At 44.3% G+C, this 18,304-nt stretch overlaps 1 protein-coding gene across 4 annotated transcripts in view; it reads left to right on the top strand.

Annotated features, from left to right (window-relative positions):
- Positions 1-18,304, top strand: part of nav2a (neuron navigator 2a) — an 84,740-nt gene that overhangs the window by 41,732 nt on the left and 24,704 nt on the right. For all 4 annotated transcript variants that reach the window (XM_085908462.1, XM_085908463.1, XM_085908464.1 and 1 more), the window contains 6 exons: positions 7,370-7,487; positions 9,210-9,262; positions 11,310-11,382; positions 11,567-11,819; positions 13,255-13,388; positions 17,070-18,204. In XM_085908462.1, the coding sequence (XP_085764588.1) occupies positions 7,370-7,487; positions 9,210-9,262; positions 11,310-11,382; positions 11,567-11,819; positions 13,255-13,388; positions 17,070-18,204 (1,766 nt within the window). The remainder of the gene's footprint in view (positions 1-7,369; positions 7,488-9,209; positions 9,263-11,309; positions 11,383-11,566; positions 11,820-13,254; positions 13,389-17,069; positions 18,205-18,304) is intronic.

Here is an 18,304-nt window from a genome sequence, read left to right as displayed (position 1 = left end):
TGCTTGGACTGACTCAAGCATCCTCTCATTGATCTCCCCTGCAAGGTGCCTTCCTGCTCTCAATTTCTAAGTTCCCCCTCCTCGATGCAGACAGGGGTGAGAGCCACCCACTGGGGAAATGAGACGCTTAAACTAACGCAATCAGCTCCATCTCGGAATGGAAGTCAACAGAAAGCAGGAATTGGGGCTAGGAGGGCTGAAGTCATCCCCCCCAGAGGCCCGTGGCCAAGGTCACCTCAGGCCAAGAGACTGCTGGTAAACTGATATGACCTCCATATTTAGAGGGAGGAGACAAGTGGTGATGTCACTGCCGATATCTGTAAGTAGAATATCTGACACAACAAAAAGAACAATCAATGCAGAATAAGTAACATAAATTATTTATTATGAATTAATTGATCGGACAATGTATCGATAATTGAATTTTTTGCCATATTCAGTACAATTGAAACATTTCCTTGGTTGTCATGACGACCTGACTGAGTGTCTGACGTCCCCTGAGCTCTTAACCCACAGCATCCTCAACGTGCGACCTTTACAATGTGTCTAATGTACGTACATCTATGGCCGCAGGGGTTGCTTGCCCGACATGGAGCACAGATGTCCACAAAATGACGTCTTCATTGTTGCTGTTTCTGCCTTGGGGGAGGAGGAGGAGGTCATTTTTACCATTGATGGATGTGAGCAATTACAGTAAAGAGCCATTGTGATGGTTCTTCTAGCGAGCATTGGTGTGAAAGTTCACTGGTATCAATGATTTGAAATGTATGGACAACGTTTTGGGAAAATGTGATCGATGTGAGAGGAAGTCAATCAAAAACACAGTTAGAGTCCACTTTGTTCCCCTTTGCTTTTGTCTTTTACTCTTTGGCCTCTGCGTGTCCATATGTCCAACAGCCAGGCTGCGGGGCCACCCCCAACCCTGGGAGAGCTAAACTTCTCCCCCCCCCAAATAAAGTAAAAAAGAAAACAAAAGACCCTCCACAGCGGGATTGCCCCCCCCCCCCCCCCCTCGGCCTTTTGTTGCCGCAACACAGATTTATCTGGGACTGTGAAAAGCAGCATTCCCAGCCCATTCACTGCGGCTCTACTTAACGAGTTTGTGCGAAAACAGTTAAATATAAATGCGGACATATTTTGTGCTGCTGGAGCCTTTAAATCAATGCCGGTTAGTACCAACGGGGGACTGGTGTTTATTTGCCGTGTAAATTTGACAAATGAAAGAAAATGAGACATTGATGGAAACGTGAGATTGTCTATTTGTCTTGTCATTTTTGTATTTTGCTACACTCGAGCGCGGTGTTGACGTCTGGAAGCTTCGTCATGTGTCGTGGCTCTTCAGAAGATGAAACGCTTGCGTGAGGTTACGATGACAGTTGGCACAGTCATGAAGACTTTGTTGGACCTCTAATTTACGAGAACACAAGGTCAAAATGTGTCGTCAGTCACTAACTAAGAGATTTTGCAAGTCAGTAAAAGTATTGGAACGGACATCAATAAGGTTCTATGGGAACCTGAGTAGCGCTGATTAAAAAAAAAAAATGGTGCCCCTCTCTGGCTTCTCTCCAATCTGCTATTTTAGTTTTACACAACGTTCCCCATTTGCGTTTATTCACGGCTTGACTATTATTGTTGACTTCCTGATACTTAAAGCACTTTGGGTTCAGCCTGCTGGAAGTGATCAAGCGTCCCCCTAGTGTGGGAACTTCTAGTGAATCTTGGGCCTTTCCCAAAATTTGACATTCAGCTTGTCATTTGTGGTTGGCGGCATGCAGGCTGAATGTGTATGTGTGTGTAGAAAAAACACTTTGGTTATGAAGGATCGCTTGGTTCACATAGGCATAAATCGGCATCGGCGCAGCTGCAGTGTGCTGCAAAGTGGAACGAAGAGAAAATAAATCTTGGCTCTTTCTCAAAGGACAGTAAAGGGATTTAAGAAATAATAAATAGAAAAGAAACACTGTCGAAGTTTTGGAGGTTTGGCTACGCTGCTATCGAGGCTGCACCGTTTCTTTTTTTTTTGTTTTTAGGCTGTTCTCCTCACTTTTTGGCTTTGGCGGGGGGTCCATCGGGGGAGGGGTTAAAAGGTCTCTCTTTCTCCTCCCATATGACCAATGGTCCATTGAAGAGCAATAGTACAATGTGTTGCCGTGGGTGGGGGGTCCGATTTAGGGTCCGCTTTTCTTTGTTTTGGCCGCCTCATTGCTCCTCTTGCCTTCCACTTTTGGGATTTATTTTTCCCTCCACTCGGCTGCATTTTGGAGTGGGTGGAATCAAGCCGGAGGTGCTTAGCCACGCCCACCTCGGGGTTAGAGAGACCTGCTAGGGCTTGGGCAAACAGCACTCACGTCGTTTCCCACAAGGTGCTTCCAGACCTGCGACCTTCTTGAGGATTCCTGTGATTTTTTTTTTTTTTTCTGTGGAGATTTTTGCGCAGCTCTCGGAATGAAGCTTCAGCAGGAAGCTGGGATGCGCTTGGGTCGGTCGCTGTGAGGCAGGTGTGTGCGTCTGTAAAAGAAGATGAGTTTGATGCTGTGTCGCTTGGAACCAAAGAACCTTACAATGAAACTGGTAGGCTGAACGCTTAACTCTGACATTTTAAGTGTCATTGAATTTGTTAGTGGTGACATTTTTCAGCCAGGATGATCTTTTTGGAGAAGTGTTAGTTCTTTTTAAAGTCAGTGGAACTTCTGGTTTCACCAGTTTGAAACCTTCCAGTTTAGAGGCATGCTATGAATTTGTGTCAGTCGTCCTGCCGTAAAAACAAAATACATGTCAGGGACCAGGCTGCATTTTGATCTTTGTATATTTTCCTTTGTTTGTCCTTTATGCTGTGTGGATGTTAAATATTGAGCAGGATCTGGAACGTGGTGATAAAAAGAGGGCAGGGCAGGTGTAAAGCGCTCATGCGGTGCGGCTAGATGAGAACGCCAAGCCGCGTAATAGCCGCCGCTGCGTGTGACCAAAGTTGAATGGAAGACGCCGCATCGGATGGAGTTAACATTTCTTTTCGCTCCGCTTCCGTGTGTAACTCAGTCGTGGTTCTTATCTAGATCTGCCTGTGAGACCACAGAGGAAGAGGAGATGGAAGTGGAGCAGGTTATTACCAAAGTCTAAAGATCACTTGATAAGAGGTCTGCTTTAATTGGACACCGCTAACCTGAGGGGAGGGGGCTGGGATTGGTGGCCCGTGGGGTCAGTCAATGTGTTTGAGAGATTACAAGCCCGCACACTTGAACCTGTGAGCATTTCCAAAAATTAAAGTGACCTTTTTTTTTTTTTATGAAGTGCAGTCAATGTCCATCATCCTCTGTCCTCCAATACTGACCTATTGATTATTGACTTTCGTGGTGCTTAAGCGCCTCTGCGACCAATGCAGACAGATGGACGGATAAATGCCCCCCCCCCTTTGGTGTGTCCGGTGACTCATTTTGAGGGCAAAAGACAAGAGAAAATGTTTGGGAAGAAATATCTGTGATTGTAGGGACTTCATGATCATCTCGCGTAGAGGTGTCAGAATTAATCGATTATTGGCTGTTTTATGTTATTAAGCAATAAGACATTTATCTGCTTTTAATTTGAAAAACAATGTATATGTCAGTCCCTCTCTTGTGATATTATTGAATTGGTTTTGATCGCCAAATAAACATCAATCATTGATTTTAATGGTTAATAAACGGCAATCGTGGGGAAAATGATTTTTTTAGCCCATTCTACAATAGAATAATCCATTCAAAAATAAAATAAAAAATATAGTTGTGTAGTAAACAAACATTTGATGGATGGAATCTGAAATCGGACGTCACGTTCATTCATGAATTTCTAAATTGAGAGAGCGACGCTATCGAGATGCAAGCGTGTCTATTTCCAGAGCGGCCTCTTTCCATACCGCGGCAGTTATTTTCAACTTGGTCTTTCAGCTTCCTGATAGATGCTTCCCATATTCTAAATTGCAATGCCAAGTACTTACCATGCGCCCACGATGACCGCCATGTCTCACAAAACCGCACAGCTTTCATGCGCCAAACTCGGAGCAAGTAGCGACATGACGCTCAGAGCTCTCTGTGGTCCGAAGCCACTTCACAAGAATGTAAAAAAAACAGAAGCAGAGAAAGTCATGCAAGAAGGCGGCTGCAGATCGTGTTCAATGTTGGAGGTTGTAAACTTGAACAGTGTTTGATGTTAGCAGCTCAGTGTGAAGATCATCTGTTTATTTGGCAGGCAGAGGGTGTTGAGTTTGATCCCCCAGGTCAACTTTTACACCATTTACACAGGTGTGTCGTGTTTGCTCTTCTAAGTTCAACATTTGACCGCTTGGATTTGACTGGATTCATCCATTTTGTTTCGCACTTCAATGCCCAAAGTTTTAAACCGTTCGTAATTTGTTCCGCAAAAAGAGACGAGACAACGATACGAGGGCGCTAAATATACTTTTTACACTTGACCTTCATGAGGAACCACTCTCGGAGTTTCGCCTCAACCTGTGTTCATCCTGGTGACACATGGCAGAGTCCGGTGTCCTCAAGGTACCAGCCAGGACCTTCAGTCGCTTCTCCTGCCACAACTACAAAGTGGTAAGGAAGCCACGGCCGACAATTAATAGGGCTGCTCCAATATTTTTAGCAGATCGTCCGTCTGTGTTTCAACGAACATTTCCTGGCTGACACAGAAAAGCCTCACCGTGCTTCCTTCTCATGTTAGAAGATGATTGTGTGTTAAGAGCTTCTTTGCTAATCCGCTGGACCTTGAAATGAGCAAGACTATTAACCACGAAACTTATCAACATAATGGTTTTCTGGTAGATCTCGGTTGTTAACACACGCGAAAAAAGTGCCGAGGTGGTGTTTAGTGCTCTCGGTATTTGAAAAGTTACAATCATGAACTAATGGAAGATTTTGCAAAATAACAACAGCGTACTAGGCGTGTGCTCCGATCACTTGTGACTCAAGTCAAGGGCAATTTTTTGACTCTGGTTTTGCTGGCACGTGCCAAGCCGACCCGCAGTGCAAAGCCTCGAAGCGTGCGTCATGAGTCTCCCGCCGCCTGGTGACTCAGCAAATAGCGTTAGCAGCGGTGCTTGCTTGCATGCGAGGCAGATTTCTGTTTGTGTCTGAATGAATAAACCCTCAGTACTTGTCGCTAGTTCTGAAGTCTAAACAGGCACTATTCGTCTTCTCGCTTTTTTTTTTTTTTTTTTTAATTAGCATACGTGAAGAGTCTAAACCTTTCTACGAGCTTTGTTCATAATTAGGAAAAAGTTGCCACAAACTCCTGACGTGTCAGGTTGCTGCTGGCTTGAATCGTGGGAATGTACTTTCCAAAAGTGAGGAGAGGTTTACAATTTCTGTGAGAATGTTGAGATCCGCCCTCTACAATTTACAGTACCTGGTTATTCATTAAAGAGTTTTAGACATATTTGTGTCATTCCCAGTAAGTATTAATGTCTTATTTTAGCATTTGGAGCTAATGTTTTTAATATGTAACCTCTGATAGTGTCATTTTGAAGCGAGTATTTTTTTTTAACTCATCCGCTCCCATTCGCGGATATAGTCGTCAAAGATACATTTTAACTGGACTTGCATTGAATGAGTGAATGACTCGAGTCTGCAGCCCTCAGACCCTTACTGGGTCGTCTTATGTTCAACCATGAACGTAAAAAGTGACTTCATCTTCTGTCATCTTCTTCCCGAGACATCTCTCTCCACGTCTAACCTTAAGCGCATCTCTCGTCTCGCAAAGAAAGCAATACTTGAGAGTGGCTTCAAAGCTGAATGTTGTGATTTGCCCTTGTCCCTCTTTTTTTTTTTTTTTTTTGAACCTCTCGGCCAGACCGCACTTTTGCCGGCCCCCCTGGGCTATGTGACCCTCCTGTGTTTTCTCACTCGGTGACTGACAGCTACCCATTTCACCTCGCTTTTAATTACAACTCAAGCCCTCTATTTAGCGGGCTGAACCTACTTCAAAGGACACACAATGGCCGCTGAACACTGGACTTCCTTTGCACCATGAGAAGTTGTGAATCGAAAGCAGTGAGCTTAATCCTGCAGTGAAGGATTTATCTTCCCCTCCATGCCACTCAAGTCTTTCTAGCGAGCCGTTACGCTCAGCTTGTTCGTGTAACGTGCCGTGCGACCAGATGAGAGCGTGCGATTGCAACATGTGAGCCGCTTTGAAGTGTGCACCTGTTGTACGCCATGGCCGATTCTTCTGATGAGTAACACGATGGCAAAGGCAGGCTGTGTTTGGAGTGTAAACACAGCAAAGTAAGGTTCACAATCGTGTCATGCGCATCAATCTGCTTGTCCTGTGGCCACACGATACTTCAGTTGCTGCACACTCGTTCGGCTTTCCCGACTCGGGTTACGAATGGGAGAAAGGAATCACTCAATGGTAGGTTCATTGAGGTCATAGTAGGAGTGTTTCATAAAAGGATAAACCTGTACTGTGTAATCTGCTAAGTTATTTTGAAGTAGGGATGATGGATACCACTTTTTGTGCACGCCGATACCAAACACCGATACTTGCACTTTTGATATATCAAATGCCATTGAAGACAATGTCAAGAAATTGTAGATCGAGGCTTTTCTTTCTGACCTAGATGATGTTGAACTAACGCAGTATAGCGCCAACTACTGCCAGGGAGGGCTTAATCGATGTCAATTTTTATTTTTGGGGGGAGGGACCAAACACAGATTCCTGTAGTACTTTTGATATATAAAATTTCATTGAACACAATGTCAAGAAATTGTAGACCGAGGCCGAGATGCTGTCGAACTAACGCAGTATAGCGCCAACTACTGCCGGGGAGGTCTTACTCGATGTCAATTTCTTTGGGGGGGGGGCTTAAGTGGTGTAATTTTCAGTACTTTTCCCCAAAGTTGTAGGAAAAAAAGGACAACTATCATCCATTGATGGAAAAATAACAATAGCAAAAGTGCCGGCTAATTATGAAGGACGCTATTCATATTATTCAGATGCTTGCTCTGCTCCCTCCCTTCCTCCCCCAAGGCGGTGAAGAGTCCCTTTTTGTCCCTAGAGGGTGATGTCAGCGTGGCCCATTGAAAGCAGCCGCCCGTGTGCTCCAAGATGAATGCCCCGGCACTAAGCACAATGGCCCCAATTTGAATAGCACGCAGATATATGCCAGATCGGGCTGCAAACAAAAGAGACAAGGCTACTCTCCGCTCAATTCAACCGTCTTGTTATTTTATTAGCGTCATAAAACTGTTTCTACTATTTATCCCGGTTGAAGTTTTCAAGTGTTAATGGAATTTGAAAGAGACGCCGGACACGAGGGTGTCGCGGGATCTCGGCATGGCTTCTTTTTGTTTGTTTTGAGCAAAGCTGTGGCTTGTGTGTCCGCCTGCAGATTTACACCGACTGGGCCAACCACTACCTCGCCAAGTCGGGACATAAGCGCCTGATCAAGGACCTTCAGACGGATGTTGCGGATGGCGTGCTGCTGGCTGAGATCATTCAGGTCGTCGGTAAGAGAGACAACTTTTGAATTGTTGAAAGGGGATCGGATTCACTTTCACACCACATTGTTGTGATTTGGAAATCACGATTACATGTGAAGATGATGTGCAAAGTCTAAGTTGAGAGAACAAAGGTTGCTTACTAAGAATTATTAAAATAACGTACATTAACGACAATCTATAGATTTAAAAAAAAAACAATCCTAAAACTTCTGACAGTGAAATTGATTTTGATACTTAGAAGAAAGTCAAAAGAGGAAAAAAGTTGCATGCGGCATAACAGCTAAATGCAGCTTCATCGTGTTTGCTCTGATCTCTGGGCTTCACTAATTGACCCAAGTTTGTAAACCTCAGCGCCTGACTGGGTTTTATTGATTTATAGACCAGTAGCAGAATTTGACGACGTATTTTACGACTGACCGGGAGTCAGCGTAAAACCGTTTTACTGAAACAAGATGTGTTGACGTGATGCTTCTCTCTGTGAAAATGACTTGTTACATTCTTCTTTTGAACTTCACCCCGTCCGTGACCCAACAGTCCTCTCAGTTCATCCGTCGCTCCCGTCTGTCATCTCGTCTGCCGCCAGCATCCAGTCTGAAGTCCGCCGACCGTAACTCAGCATCTCGAGGGCTCTAAAACACTGACGCGATATTTCGGATGATTTATCGGGCTCCGTTTGTCACCCAAAAGAAAGAGTGCCATTCTTTGTCGAGCGTCTGCATGTGATTCTTTTTTTGAAGCGTTTTTGAACAGTCTTGCCAGCGGAGCGGAGAATTGGGTACGCTGTATGCGTGCCGCATTTTGATGTGGGTTGCTTCGGGGTTTCTGTTTGCTTGACGAATGCTTTTGATCTGAATTTGCATGTTATTCCTATTTCAGCAGTCCCACTGATTCTACGAATATTCTGTAGTATTCCCTTCCAGTTTAAACGGCACCAAGAAAGAGTTTCATAGAGGACCATACTGCCCCAAGATCTGTTTTAAAATATGCTTTTTTTCCTCAATTAATGTAGTAATTATTAAAAAGCAGTCAAAGAATACTTTTTTTAATGTTTCATTTTTTTTCTTTTTTTTTAATTATTTATTTCTTTATTATCTTGATTTGTTTATTTATTGTTTATTTATTTGATCTTAAATGAGAATATGGAAATAATTATTTTATTTATTGATTTATTTTTTATTGATTTATTTTTTTATTATTATTATTATTTTATGTTTTCTGAAATGAGAATACAGAGATTCCATTCAAATTTTAAATTCTTCATACTAATAATTGTCAGCAACGGCAATATTTTGGGTCTGGTGGGTTTTTGCCTGCTCCACATGGGCATTGTAGGTGGTATGTAGGTGATTTGGGATTTGGTGGGCCCCCTCGCGGCTGCTGCGCTGTTGGCACAGTTGTCGCCACTGAGCTGCTGGTGGCGTCTCAGCTGCTGCGGGCTGGGCCTTTAATGGACGGAAGGAATCCTTGACATCACACGCCCCCGCCGAGAAAGCAGCAGTGCATCCTCGGCGGCCCCGTTCACATTTACTGGGACCAGATAGAGTTTCAGGTCCCGGCGGGGAGGCGAGGAGGGGTCCCAGTCATCAGCTGGAGCACCTCTGCTCTCCTCATTCAGCTCGAGAGTGTCTAGAGGGACACACGGACATTTTGACGGGGGATAACAGGGAGGATTACAAGCACGCCTTTCATTCTCTCCTTTGACTTCTCTTTCTTTCCGTCTGTCCTCAGCCAATGAGAAGATTGATGACATCAATGGCTGCCCCAAGAGCCGCTCTCAGATGGTAAGTGATCTTATGTTTTATGTGAAATTCACCTGCGAGCACCTTTGATGGCGCCACGCCGCAGCGGCTGACAGAACTTGGGCTGACTCGCTTTGCCGTCTTGAAGGTTGCTGCCCCTTAAAACGAAAACATTGATTTTTGTTTTGCTCTTGCTGGAGAGAACATTCCCCCTGTTTCCTGTGTAAGTCCAAGCGGTTGTACATTTTGCGGGCCATGACATTCAAGATGCCCCGAGTCAGATTCCAGCATTTTTGCACTTTTGGGTCCTCGGCGGGGAAATGAGACGACCTGCCGTCGGCCGCACGTGATGGCTCATAAATTGGGCCAGTGTACCAGCTGAGGGGGCTATTTTTGGCCACCAGCCAGACTACTGAAGCCTCTCAAAGCACCAGAGAGGGGCCAATACACACACATACACACACACCTCCATAGTTAAGAACTGAAAAGGGGGCAAAAGCACAGCTGATCCCGATGCCCTCTTTGTTATTGAAATGCACACATATAGGTCACCCCGTCCGTCTATAGTTATCCCGTATCTCATCGCTCAAATTCTCTTTCTTTTCTATTTGTGGACGTCCCGGTCCAATTCCAGTCCTTTGTGTCGTTGCAATTAATATCATCATTAAGAGCAACCTCTTAAGGTTGCATTCTTGTGTTATCAGAAGCCATTGTTGATTACATGTATTATTATTATTATTTTCTTTTAGTCACTTTGGATAATGATTCAACCTGCTATTTATTGTGGAAAAAATAGATTTAAAATAAAAGTAAAAAAATAGTATTGATTTTCTTAACCTCCTGAACTTAATTATTATTATTATTTTTTAAATATTAAAATATTCTTTGAGTTCCAAATATATATGGATATCAGTCTAGGAGTTCGTTCGTATGTTTTGATTGTGGGATGTTTGCAGTAAACGGCTCGTGATAATGTGAATGAAGCAAGTTTATAGTATGCAAATGTTTGATTTGTTTTTCGTTTTGATCCTCTTGGAACTCATACACGCCAGCACACACTCCACTCGACTTAAGGGTTTGGTTGGCAGTTATAATTGTCGCTGTGCAGAAGGTTGAACTCGATATCGTCGCTCTGGGGCTTGAACTCGAAAAGCGACTGCCAATTAGCAACACTTAACTTAATCTCTCGCTCTGTCAAAAGGAATAAACATGGAATTATGTTCAGTCAATTGAATTAATGTCTGATCTCATTCTTACACTAAATCATTGTCTGAGGACAAAAAATCCCAAAGGCAAAAATATTGGGACACTTCTAAAGTACCTCAAGATTGTCGAGCAACTTGTGTGACTTGATGAAACACAGAGACAGACAAAAAAAAATGAAGATGAATGCTTTTGACTTTGTATCAGGTTGAGCTTTCCGTGGAATGTGCGTCTGACAACATCTGCCAGCCTTTCAAACAGCTGCTCTGGGGTCAGAGGTCACAGACTGACGACGTGGGTTACGTTACTGTTTCCACTCAAGTTGGAAGCCCACCGGCATTGCGCCCATTTCTCTTTTCATCATCTTGTCAAGCTCATCAATGCACTAAATTAATTTGCTATCATGTGACTCAAATCTATAATTCACTTTTTGCAATCGATAAAAACATCATAGTGCTTTTCTCTGCCTGGAGGACGACCATTCGAAAAGAAACAGATTGTGTCTTTCTTTTGGTGCACGTGTTATTTACGCCGTTGGTAAACTTTGATCGCAGCAAAATTACTGGCTCTGACTTATTTGTTTTATGGTTCATTGCGTGACTGCAAAGGTCAGCAATGTGTGTGCGCGCCTTAATTTATGTTGTGCTTCTTACTTGCCCGTTGGCTCTTGGCGGAGCCTGACTAACGCGTGTTCAGTGCGTCGTAGCATGACCTTGCTAGTTTTTCTTTTCTCACTCTATCCTTTGTGGAGTTTCTACAGCGGTTTATTTCGAACTTTATTTTTGAGTCCTTTTTTGTGACCTCCGGTAACAATAGCCACCGTCCGAATTGCTAAGTGTTCTTTTATGCCGACATTGATTTTGTGTGTGTGTGTCTCCTAATACAGATTGAGAACATTGACGTCTGCCTCAGTTTCCTGGCAGCCAAAGGAGTCAACACTCAGGGATTGTCTTCAGAAGGTAAAATGGACTAAAGATGGTTGTGATTGTTGGAAGGTCGTTTATGTTGTGTTTTGGAATTGGACTTCAGGAAGCTGCCAACACTGATGGAGATTCTAATAAATGCTATAAAATTAAGAAAAATAAAGTATATTTTTTATTTTTATTTTTGAACGTGGCACCTTTTCTGTCATCTGGCCCTCAGAGATCCGCAATGGCAATCTAAAAGCCATCCTCGGCCTCTTCTTCAGCCTGTCCCGGTTCAAACAGCAGCAGCAGCAGCTGCAGCAGTCCCAGAGGCACAACCCCCAACCCGTCCCCGCCCCGACATCCCAGCTTCGCACCTCGCACCCCGTTTTGAGCCAGCAGAGCAGCGCCCCGGCTCACCTGAGCCAGTCTCCGCATGGGACTCCCGCCCCCGCAGTCCAGAAAGCAGCGCAGGCCGAAATGCAGTCCAGGTGAGGGTCGGAAATTCTCTCCACGTAAATTCCAAAGTGGGCGAATGGTTGTAAACTCACTGTCTTGATCCTCACCATCACCATTTCAATTCTCTCTTTCTGCTCTAACTTCTTGCCATTTATAAATGTGGACCTGACCTGTCTTCCTCTTTGCCATATCTCTTTTCTTCTCCTCTAGGATTGGCTCTCAGAGTAAACTACTCAAGTTTTCCCTTGGTCAGAAAAAGACCTCTAGGTTAGCCTCCAACTGCACTTTGTTTGCCCCCAGTGTGATGTTTTTCCCTTCTTTCCTTGTTTGTGGCGAAGGGCAGTCGCTACCACCAGCAACATCCAAAACGCATGCGTGCTAGGCTAAGTGAGACCTCGGGGCAACATTTTCGGACTCCTCCGTCTGTCTAGCCGCATGCCTCATTTGGCGAGCTTGCTAAATGGGCTGTGGAAGACCTTTAGATAACCCTTCAATAATTGTGCGTCTGCGTGTGTGTGCTTATGGTGGCTGGGGGGCCGGGGGGTCACAAGCAACCCTCCGCCTACCATATATTATATTAATAATTAACAGACTGTGTTGACAATGTGCATCCATGGGGTGCGTCATTCAAAAGCAAATTCAGATTTTTTTTGCAGTTACCAAAGAATCTGCATGTTTGGCCATATTATGAAATAGTTAAATTTTTGTTTTTGCATGCTGCCCGATCCTCATTGAGTTTGCATCGCACCTGCACTCGGATAAAAACAGCTCCCTCAACCCATGCAATTCCTCCCTCTTGTGGTGTAGATGTGGATTACAAAACTAATATCAACCCGTTTGTTTACATTGCTCTGTGTGTTTTATTATTTCTCGAGGCATCTCAAATATGTCAAAAGCATTTTAAATGAATTCTTTGATGCATGTATTTAATCAAGATAAGTTTGACATTCATTCCAACCTTTTATATCAATGCATTCTTAATTTTTGAGAATGATTTGATATATGTACTGTTGAACACGAGGTATTTTCGCCATCATTCTTTTTTGCTAAAGGAAAAAAACAATTATTCTTAACATTCTTAAATAAATACATCGTACTTTTTTCCATGGGCTCCCAGCAATTTGCACATCCTGCTCTATTTCAAGCTTGAAGATTTCAGATTGCTCATGACATCTTTTTATGAGAAAACTTATTACTTTGCACGTACAGTCAGTCAAAGTGAAAGGCAAGTCGGAAATAAGAAATGTATTAATATGAATAAAACGCTTATCAGCATCCTCCCGACAGTCTCAGAATGATGTCACCGTGATGAATTAACATTTCATTATGTCCTTGCACACAGTCTCATTATTAGTGTCAAAAGAAAGGAGTGAAGGTTTTGATTATAAGCAAATATAAAATGTATGTTAAAAAATGTTTTCATATGAATGAATGTGATTTCTTTCACTCTTAACGGGTCCTCGTCAGACTTCCCGGCCCCTCGGCGAGGGCAGCCACTGCAGGCGGTGACATCGCTCCACGAGCTTCGGTCGGAGGTGCCGGAAACAGACGCAGTCAGGCCTTCAACGACAAGACCAAAGGCAGCTCGCAGCTCAACAGAGGTAGGCGTCACCATCGCATGTCTACTTTTTGATTTGAGTCACTCAAGTCGTTACACAGATATGAATTTTATTGAAAGTGCAAGATATCTGCTATCTCATATCAGCCATAAAACATTTTACTGCTATTATGTGACTCCAATCTTCTTTAATTTAACTTGTCTGGAGTTGAACCAGTCTTTAAATAGGTTCTATTGCCACGCGCTAGGCTGAGGCTTTATTTAGATTCTGTTAGTGTTAACAGTATAAACGCATTACCCTGCATTAGACGGGAAAGTTCTGACTGTACACGGGACCAACATTGGACTGATGTCAAGTTTAGTCTGTCCATGAGTAAAATTGTTTTGGAGTTTATGTTAAGAATGTTATTAATATGCTGCATTGCTATGGAAATATGTTCAACCAAAGTTTTAATTGAGTCTGAAAACATTGGTTAGTGTTGAAAAATGAGAGCTGCAGCTTTGATTGGCAGCACATAGGATGGTAATTACTGGTTGGACTTCATCCAACCATTGCTCCTCCACTTTGACATGATGCCAAGCCCCTCCCCCCTCAGCATAGCACGTCGCCCCCCTCTCAGCCTGAGGATGTCTGGTCATGCTTTGGCTCTCTGCTGCCCATCTTCTCTCTCTCTCTCTCTGCTCTCCTTGGACTTCTCCTTGGATCTTGCAGCACTCATGAGGTTGGTTTACTTGCGCTTGTAGAAAATTCTTCCAAAAAGTGATGTTAACTTTGGAGCGTTGACAGCAGGTTGAGTCAGTTTGACTGGTTTGTTGAAACGTTTGTGACATGTTTGAAGTTGTCGTGTTGTGAGGTGTTGACACCTGCAGCTTGTATTGGGTCGGGTAACATCGCCTCCGACACCAGAACCGACTCACTTGTACCTTACAAGTGAAAGTGGCCGGTTTGAGTTTTCGCCACACCGCATCAACGCAAAATGACAGAAAGTGGCTGACAAAGAGCAGTTTGTGCTATGTTAGTGTACGTGCACACCGATGTGTGTTTTTGTGTGTGTCTTAATTTGTCAAGCTGGTTCCCTTGCACAATGAAATGAATGGCCCCTTGATGGGCTGTAACATCACTGTTTGAGTTTATTCATGTGGAGGAAGGCTTCAAAGTTTTTTTTCCGTCTTGGCACAAAGGCTGCCTGTCCCTCTCACTTTTGGGGGCACAATAAGTGAGCGGCGAAAGAAGGAATCTGGAATGATGATAAGTAAGCGAGCACCTGCAATCGCGACCCTTATTTTTTGTGCCTTGAAATGTGGATGTAAATGAGATCCATCGGTTAATGCACAGGTGTCAAAGTCAAGGCTTGTGGGCCAGATACGGCCCGTCACATCATTTTTGGTGGCCCGCGAAGACAATCCCAAAATTTCTAATTGTTTTCACTTTTAAAAAGAAGAGGGGTTGTTCGCAATTTTTTATTACCATTCTTTATTTTTTTTAATAATTTTTATTTTTAAATATTTGATTTCAGTATTTAATTTTTAAATATTTGAACTGTTTTTATTAGTCTCTGTTTTGAAAACAAATTATTATATATACAATGAGACGTTTAGACATTTATTTGGGTTGACAATTTTAATGGTCCTATTTTTTTGTCAGACCAGTTCATCCATTCATCGAATAATTGGATACATATTTATTTTGTTTATTGCCAAAAAAAAAAAACGTCCAACTTGTCTCTATACTTTTTTTCTATTTCAAAGCAAGATGGAAGCCAAACTAATTTAATTTCTTACGCCTCTTCTGCACGACACCTTGTTTATTTATATAATATGTTTTTTGTGACCAGGATCGTTCACCAAATGACTGTCGTTTCGTGACCAGAGCGACCACAAGAGAAGCCGCTGGCGTTTAAACACTGTCAGCCGATGCTAACACGACTGTGTAATGCTTGCGAGCAACAGTTCAGAGGTCCGCAATTGGTCCGGCCACCAACCATGTAACGGTTTGGAGATTATACACTTTGAAGTGTTTGAAGTCGCCGGACGGTTAGCATTCGCATGCAGGCACATGTTGGCACTTAGATGAAATTACATGCTTTGAACATGGAAAGAGTGCGTGAGACAAGAGGTCGGAGGAAATAGCTTGGAATCATCCATTTTTCGTTTACCCGCAGTGTCGTGATAATATCCAGACGTCGTGGGAGGCTCGGCGAGAAGCCTTTTGCCCCCAAACTACCACTCGGCTGTCATTTTCAAGTCTTTATTTTAATTTCTAATGACTGGCGTCTTTAAGTTGTTGTGTTGTAATTCTTTCAGCATGTCTTGGGGAAGTGAGATGTTTATTTTCTAGCTTTTGCCCCAAAACTACTCAGGTTAAGGAGGTCACTGACCTAATTAAGGGTACGTTTCACTTTTTTTTTTTTTGGGTTGGGGGGGTTCTTCCGGACACTTATTTGCGCTGATTTGGCCAAATGTGCAAATAACAGCTTTAATTTAGCATCATCACCGCCATAGTTGTCATTTTCTTGTGTCATGCAACACTCATCTGGAGACTTTTTTTTAAAAAAATTTAACCCAAGCATGTTGACCATTGGCGTGTCTCCTTTATACTCGGCTGCCTAACTAGAGCAGTCCTTGACATCGGCTTCAGTCATGACAACAGCCGTTTGTCCCAATGTCCACAATCCGGCCCCGGGATCAGCCCATTCATGTAGCACACAGACCGAGCCGTCTGACCCACATCAAAGTTTCACTCTTCCCGAGCTGGCTTTCTAGTGTCTGCCTGCTCCATAATCACAGCTTGTGCTCTTCTCATTTAGCCGTATCCAGTGGGATGCCACCGATTAGCAACCCGACCCACTTTCGCTATCGCTGCTTAATGGCGGCATGGTTAATTGGGCCCTAAACACGTTTTGATGGCTGCATTGTTTTGGGTTGTTCTCACTAAACAGAGGATGGGAGGAAAGCTTCCAAGCGGGTGGCTATTTTCAATGAAGGTGAATTAAAAGAAAAAAGAACTGGAGAATCTGATGAACAACAAGTTGGACAAATGGTTGGTGCGCTGTGCAGATGTTGACTTTATTACACAGTGTGTATAATACATATTTGCATTGGAGGGGTTATGAAGGATTATAGCCAACACGCCCTCCCTTGTGCTCTGCTATTGGTGTTTGAATATTCAAATGTTGCTGCCAGGGTAGCTAAGCTCAGCACACATCGACGACCTATGCGGCCCCAAGCACAACATTTTTCTCTCAGCCAACAGATTGCAACTATTTATTTTAACTCTGGCAGTTCTGGGTAAGTTGAGTCGAAATGCAGTCCAAACCTTCTTTCATACATTTGACACTGCTGATTTGAAAGCTTTTCATTCTTCCCAAAGATTTTTCAAATGGAAACAGAACGGAGAGACGCTTAACAAAAGCAGTCCATATAAGTGCAAAGCCGAGTGAGGACAGCGACTCGACCTGCTTGGCCAGACTTGAAAGCACTTGAGACTGCTCTTCGTTGTTTTGTTTTGTTTTAAACACTTTTTGATGGGATCCTGTCATTGTTAGTGTAAAGGGGGCTTTAACAATTTTGGTGGCTTGCGCAAAGGAAAATAATGGCATATTTGGGAGCACCAGCTCAAGCCACCTCCAGGCCATATAAGGCTAGTGTGAGTAGAGAGTGAAATAAAACTGCCCTTCAGCATTTGTTCTCCTCTGACCCGCACTTTTTCTTTTTTTTTCTTCAGATTCCTCAGATGGAATGGCCTCTCAGCCGTCGCTGATAACAAATGAAAATGCGGCATTGCCTTCGGTGACTGTCGGCTCCTCCGTCAACATCCCCGCCACCTCCGCTTCGTCGTTGCCCTCGACCGCCATTCCCCACCCCGGCAGCAACGGCAAGCCCTGGAGGAGCAAGACCGTGAGCTCCAAGCACGCCTCTCAAGCTGCCTCCTCCACCAGCGGTCCACCGTCTGCCATGCAATCAACAAAGCAGGACAAGGAGACCTCTTCTAAGACTACTTTGGGATCTGAAGCTCCTCCTAAAGTTGTCACGCAAAAGTCAATGTTAGAGAAGCTTAAGCTGTTTAACAGTAAGGGAGGCTCTAAATCCTCCTCCTCGTCCAGTGGAGGAAGTGACAACGCTGGGCCCGCCGGGCAGGTGGAGAAAGCTGAGACTGGCTCAAACACTGACCCCTTCGAGGAAAATGATGGCAACCTCCGCCCGGGAACCAACGGAACCGCTAACGCCACTACTGCCAGCAGCCCCAAAATTGCCTTGAGAGGAATTGCCCAGCGCACTTTCAGCAGGGCTCTGACTGCCAAAAAGAGTTCCGCCAAAGGCCCCGAAAAAGACAAGGAGCGGGTCAAGGAGAAGGAGAAAGGGAAGGAAGTCGGGAAACGTCTCTCCATGCAGGACAGGACAGAATTCAGGGGAGAGGAGCTCAAGGAGGAAATAGCACCTGTCGCTGGAGACATGGACAACACAAACAAAAAGACCTCAAAAATTGCCAGCTTCATTCCCAAAGGGGGAAAAGTTGCCAAAAAGGAGAGCTCCGCCTCTGCACACAGCGGAATACCAAAGCCAGGAGGCAAAATCCCAGGAATTGGCGGGAAAGCCTCTTCAGCGGGGACGAAAGAAGCCGGGGAGAGACCACGAAGCGTGAGGCTCGGCGGGGGTCCGGCCACGCACCGAGGTCACCCGGAAAAGGACAGTAAAAGCTCTACCTCCAGCCTGCACGAAGGGAAGACCGGCTCCGCCCCCTCGCCCGGAGGAAACAACACGCAGAGCACGGCCAGCAACACAGTCAGCGTGCAGCTACCTCAGACCCAACAGCACCACACCCACCCCAACATGGCCACCGTGGCACCTTTCATGTACAGGTGAGCTCAGACCACCTGGGGACAATCTGAACGCTGCATTTGTGCTCAAGCTTGGTTAAAAACAGGTGGGTTGCGCCGTTGTGGGCGGCGCAGCTCAAAG

This window comes from Syngnathus leptorhynchus, chromosome 3 (assembly GCF_054491065.1).
Source record: "Syngnathus leptorhynchus isolate UIUO chromosome 3, UIUO_Slep, whole genome shotgun sequence".
NCBI classification, from domain to species: Eukaryota; Metazoa; Chordata; class Actinopteri; order Syngnathiformes; family Syngnathidae; genus Syngnathus; species Syngnathus leptorhynchus.
Note: the sequence above shows the minus strand (reverse complement) of the source record. Positions and strands in the feature narration are given on the sequence as shown.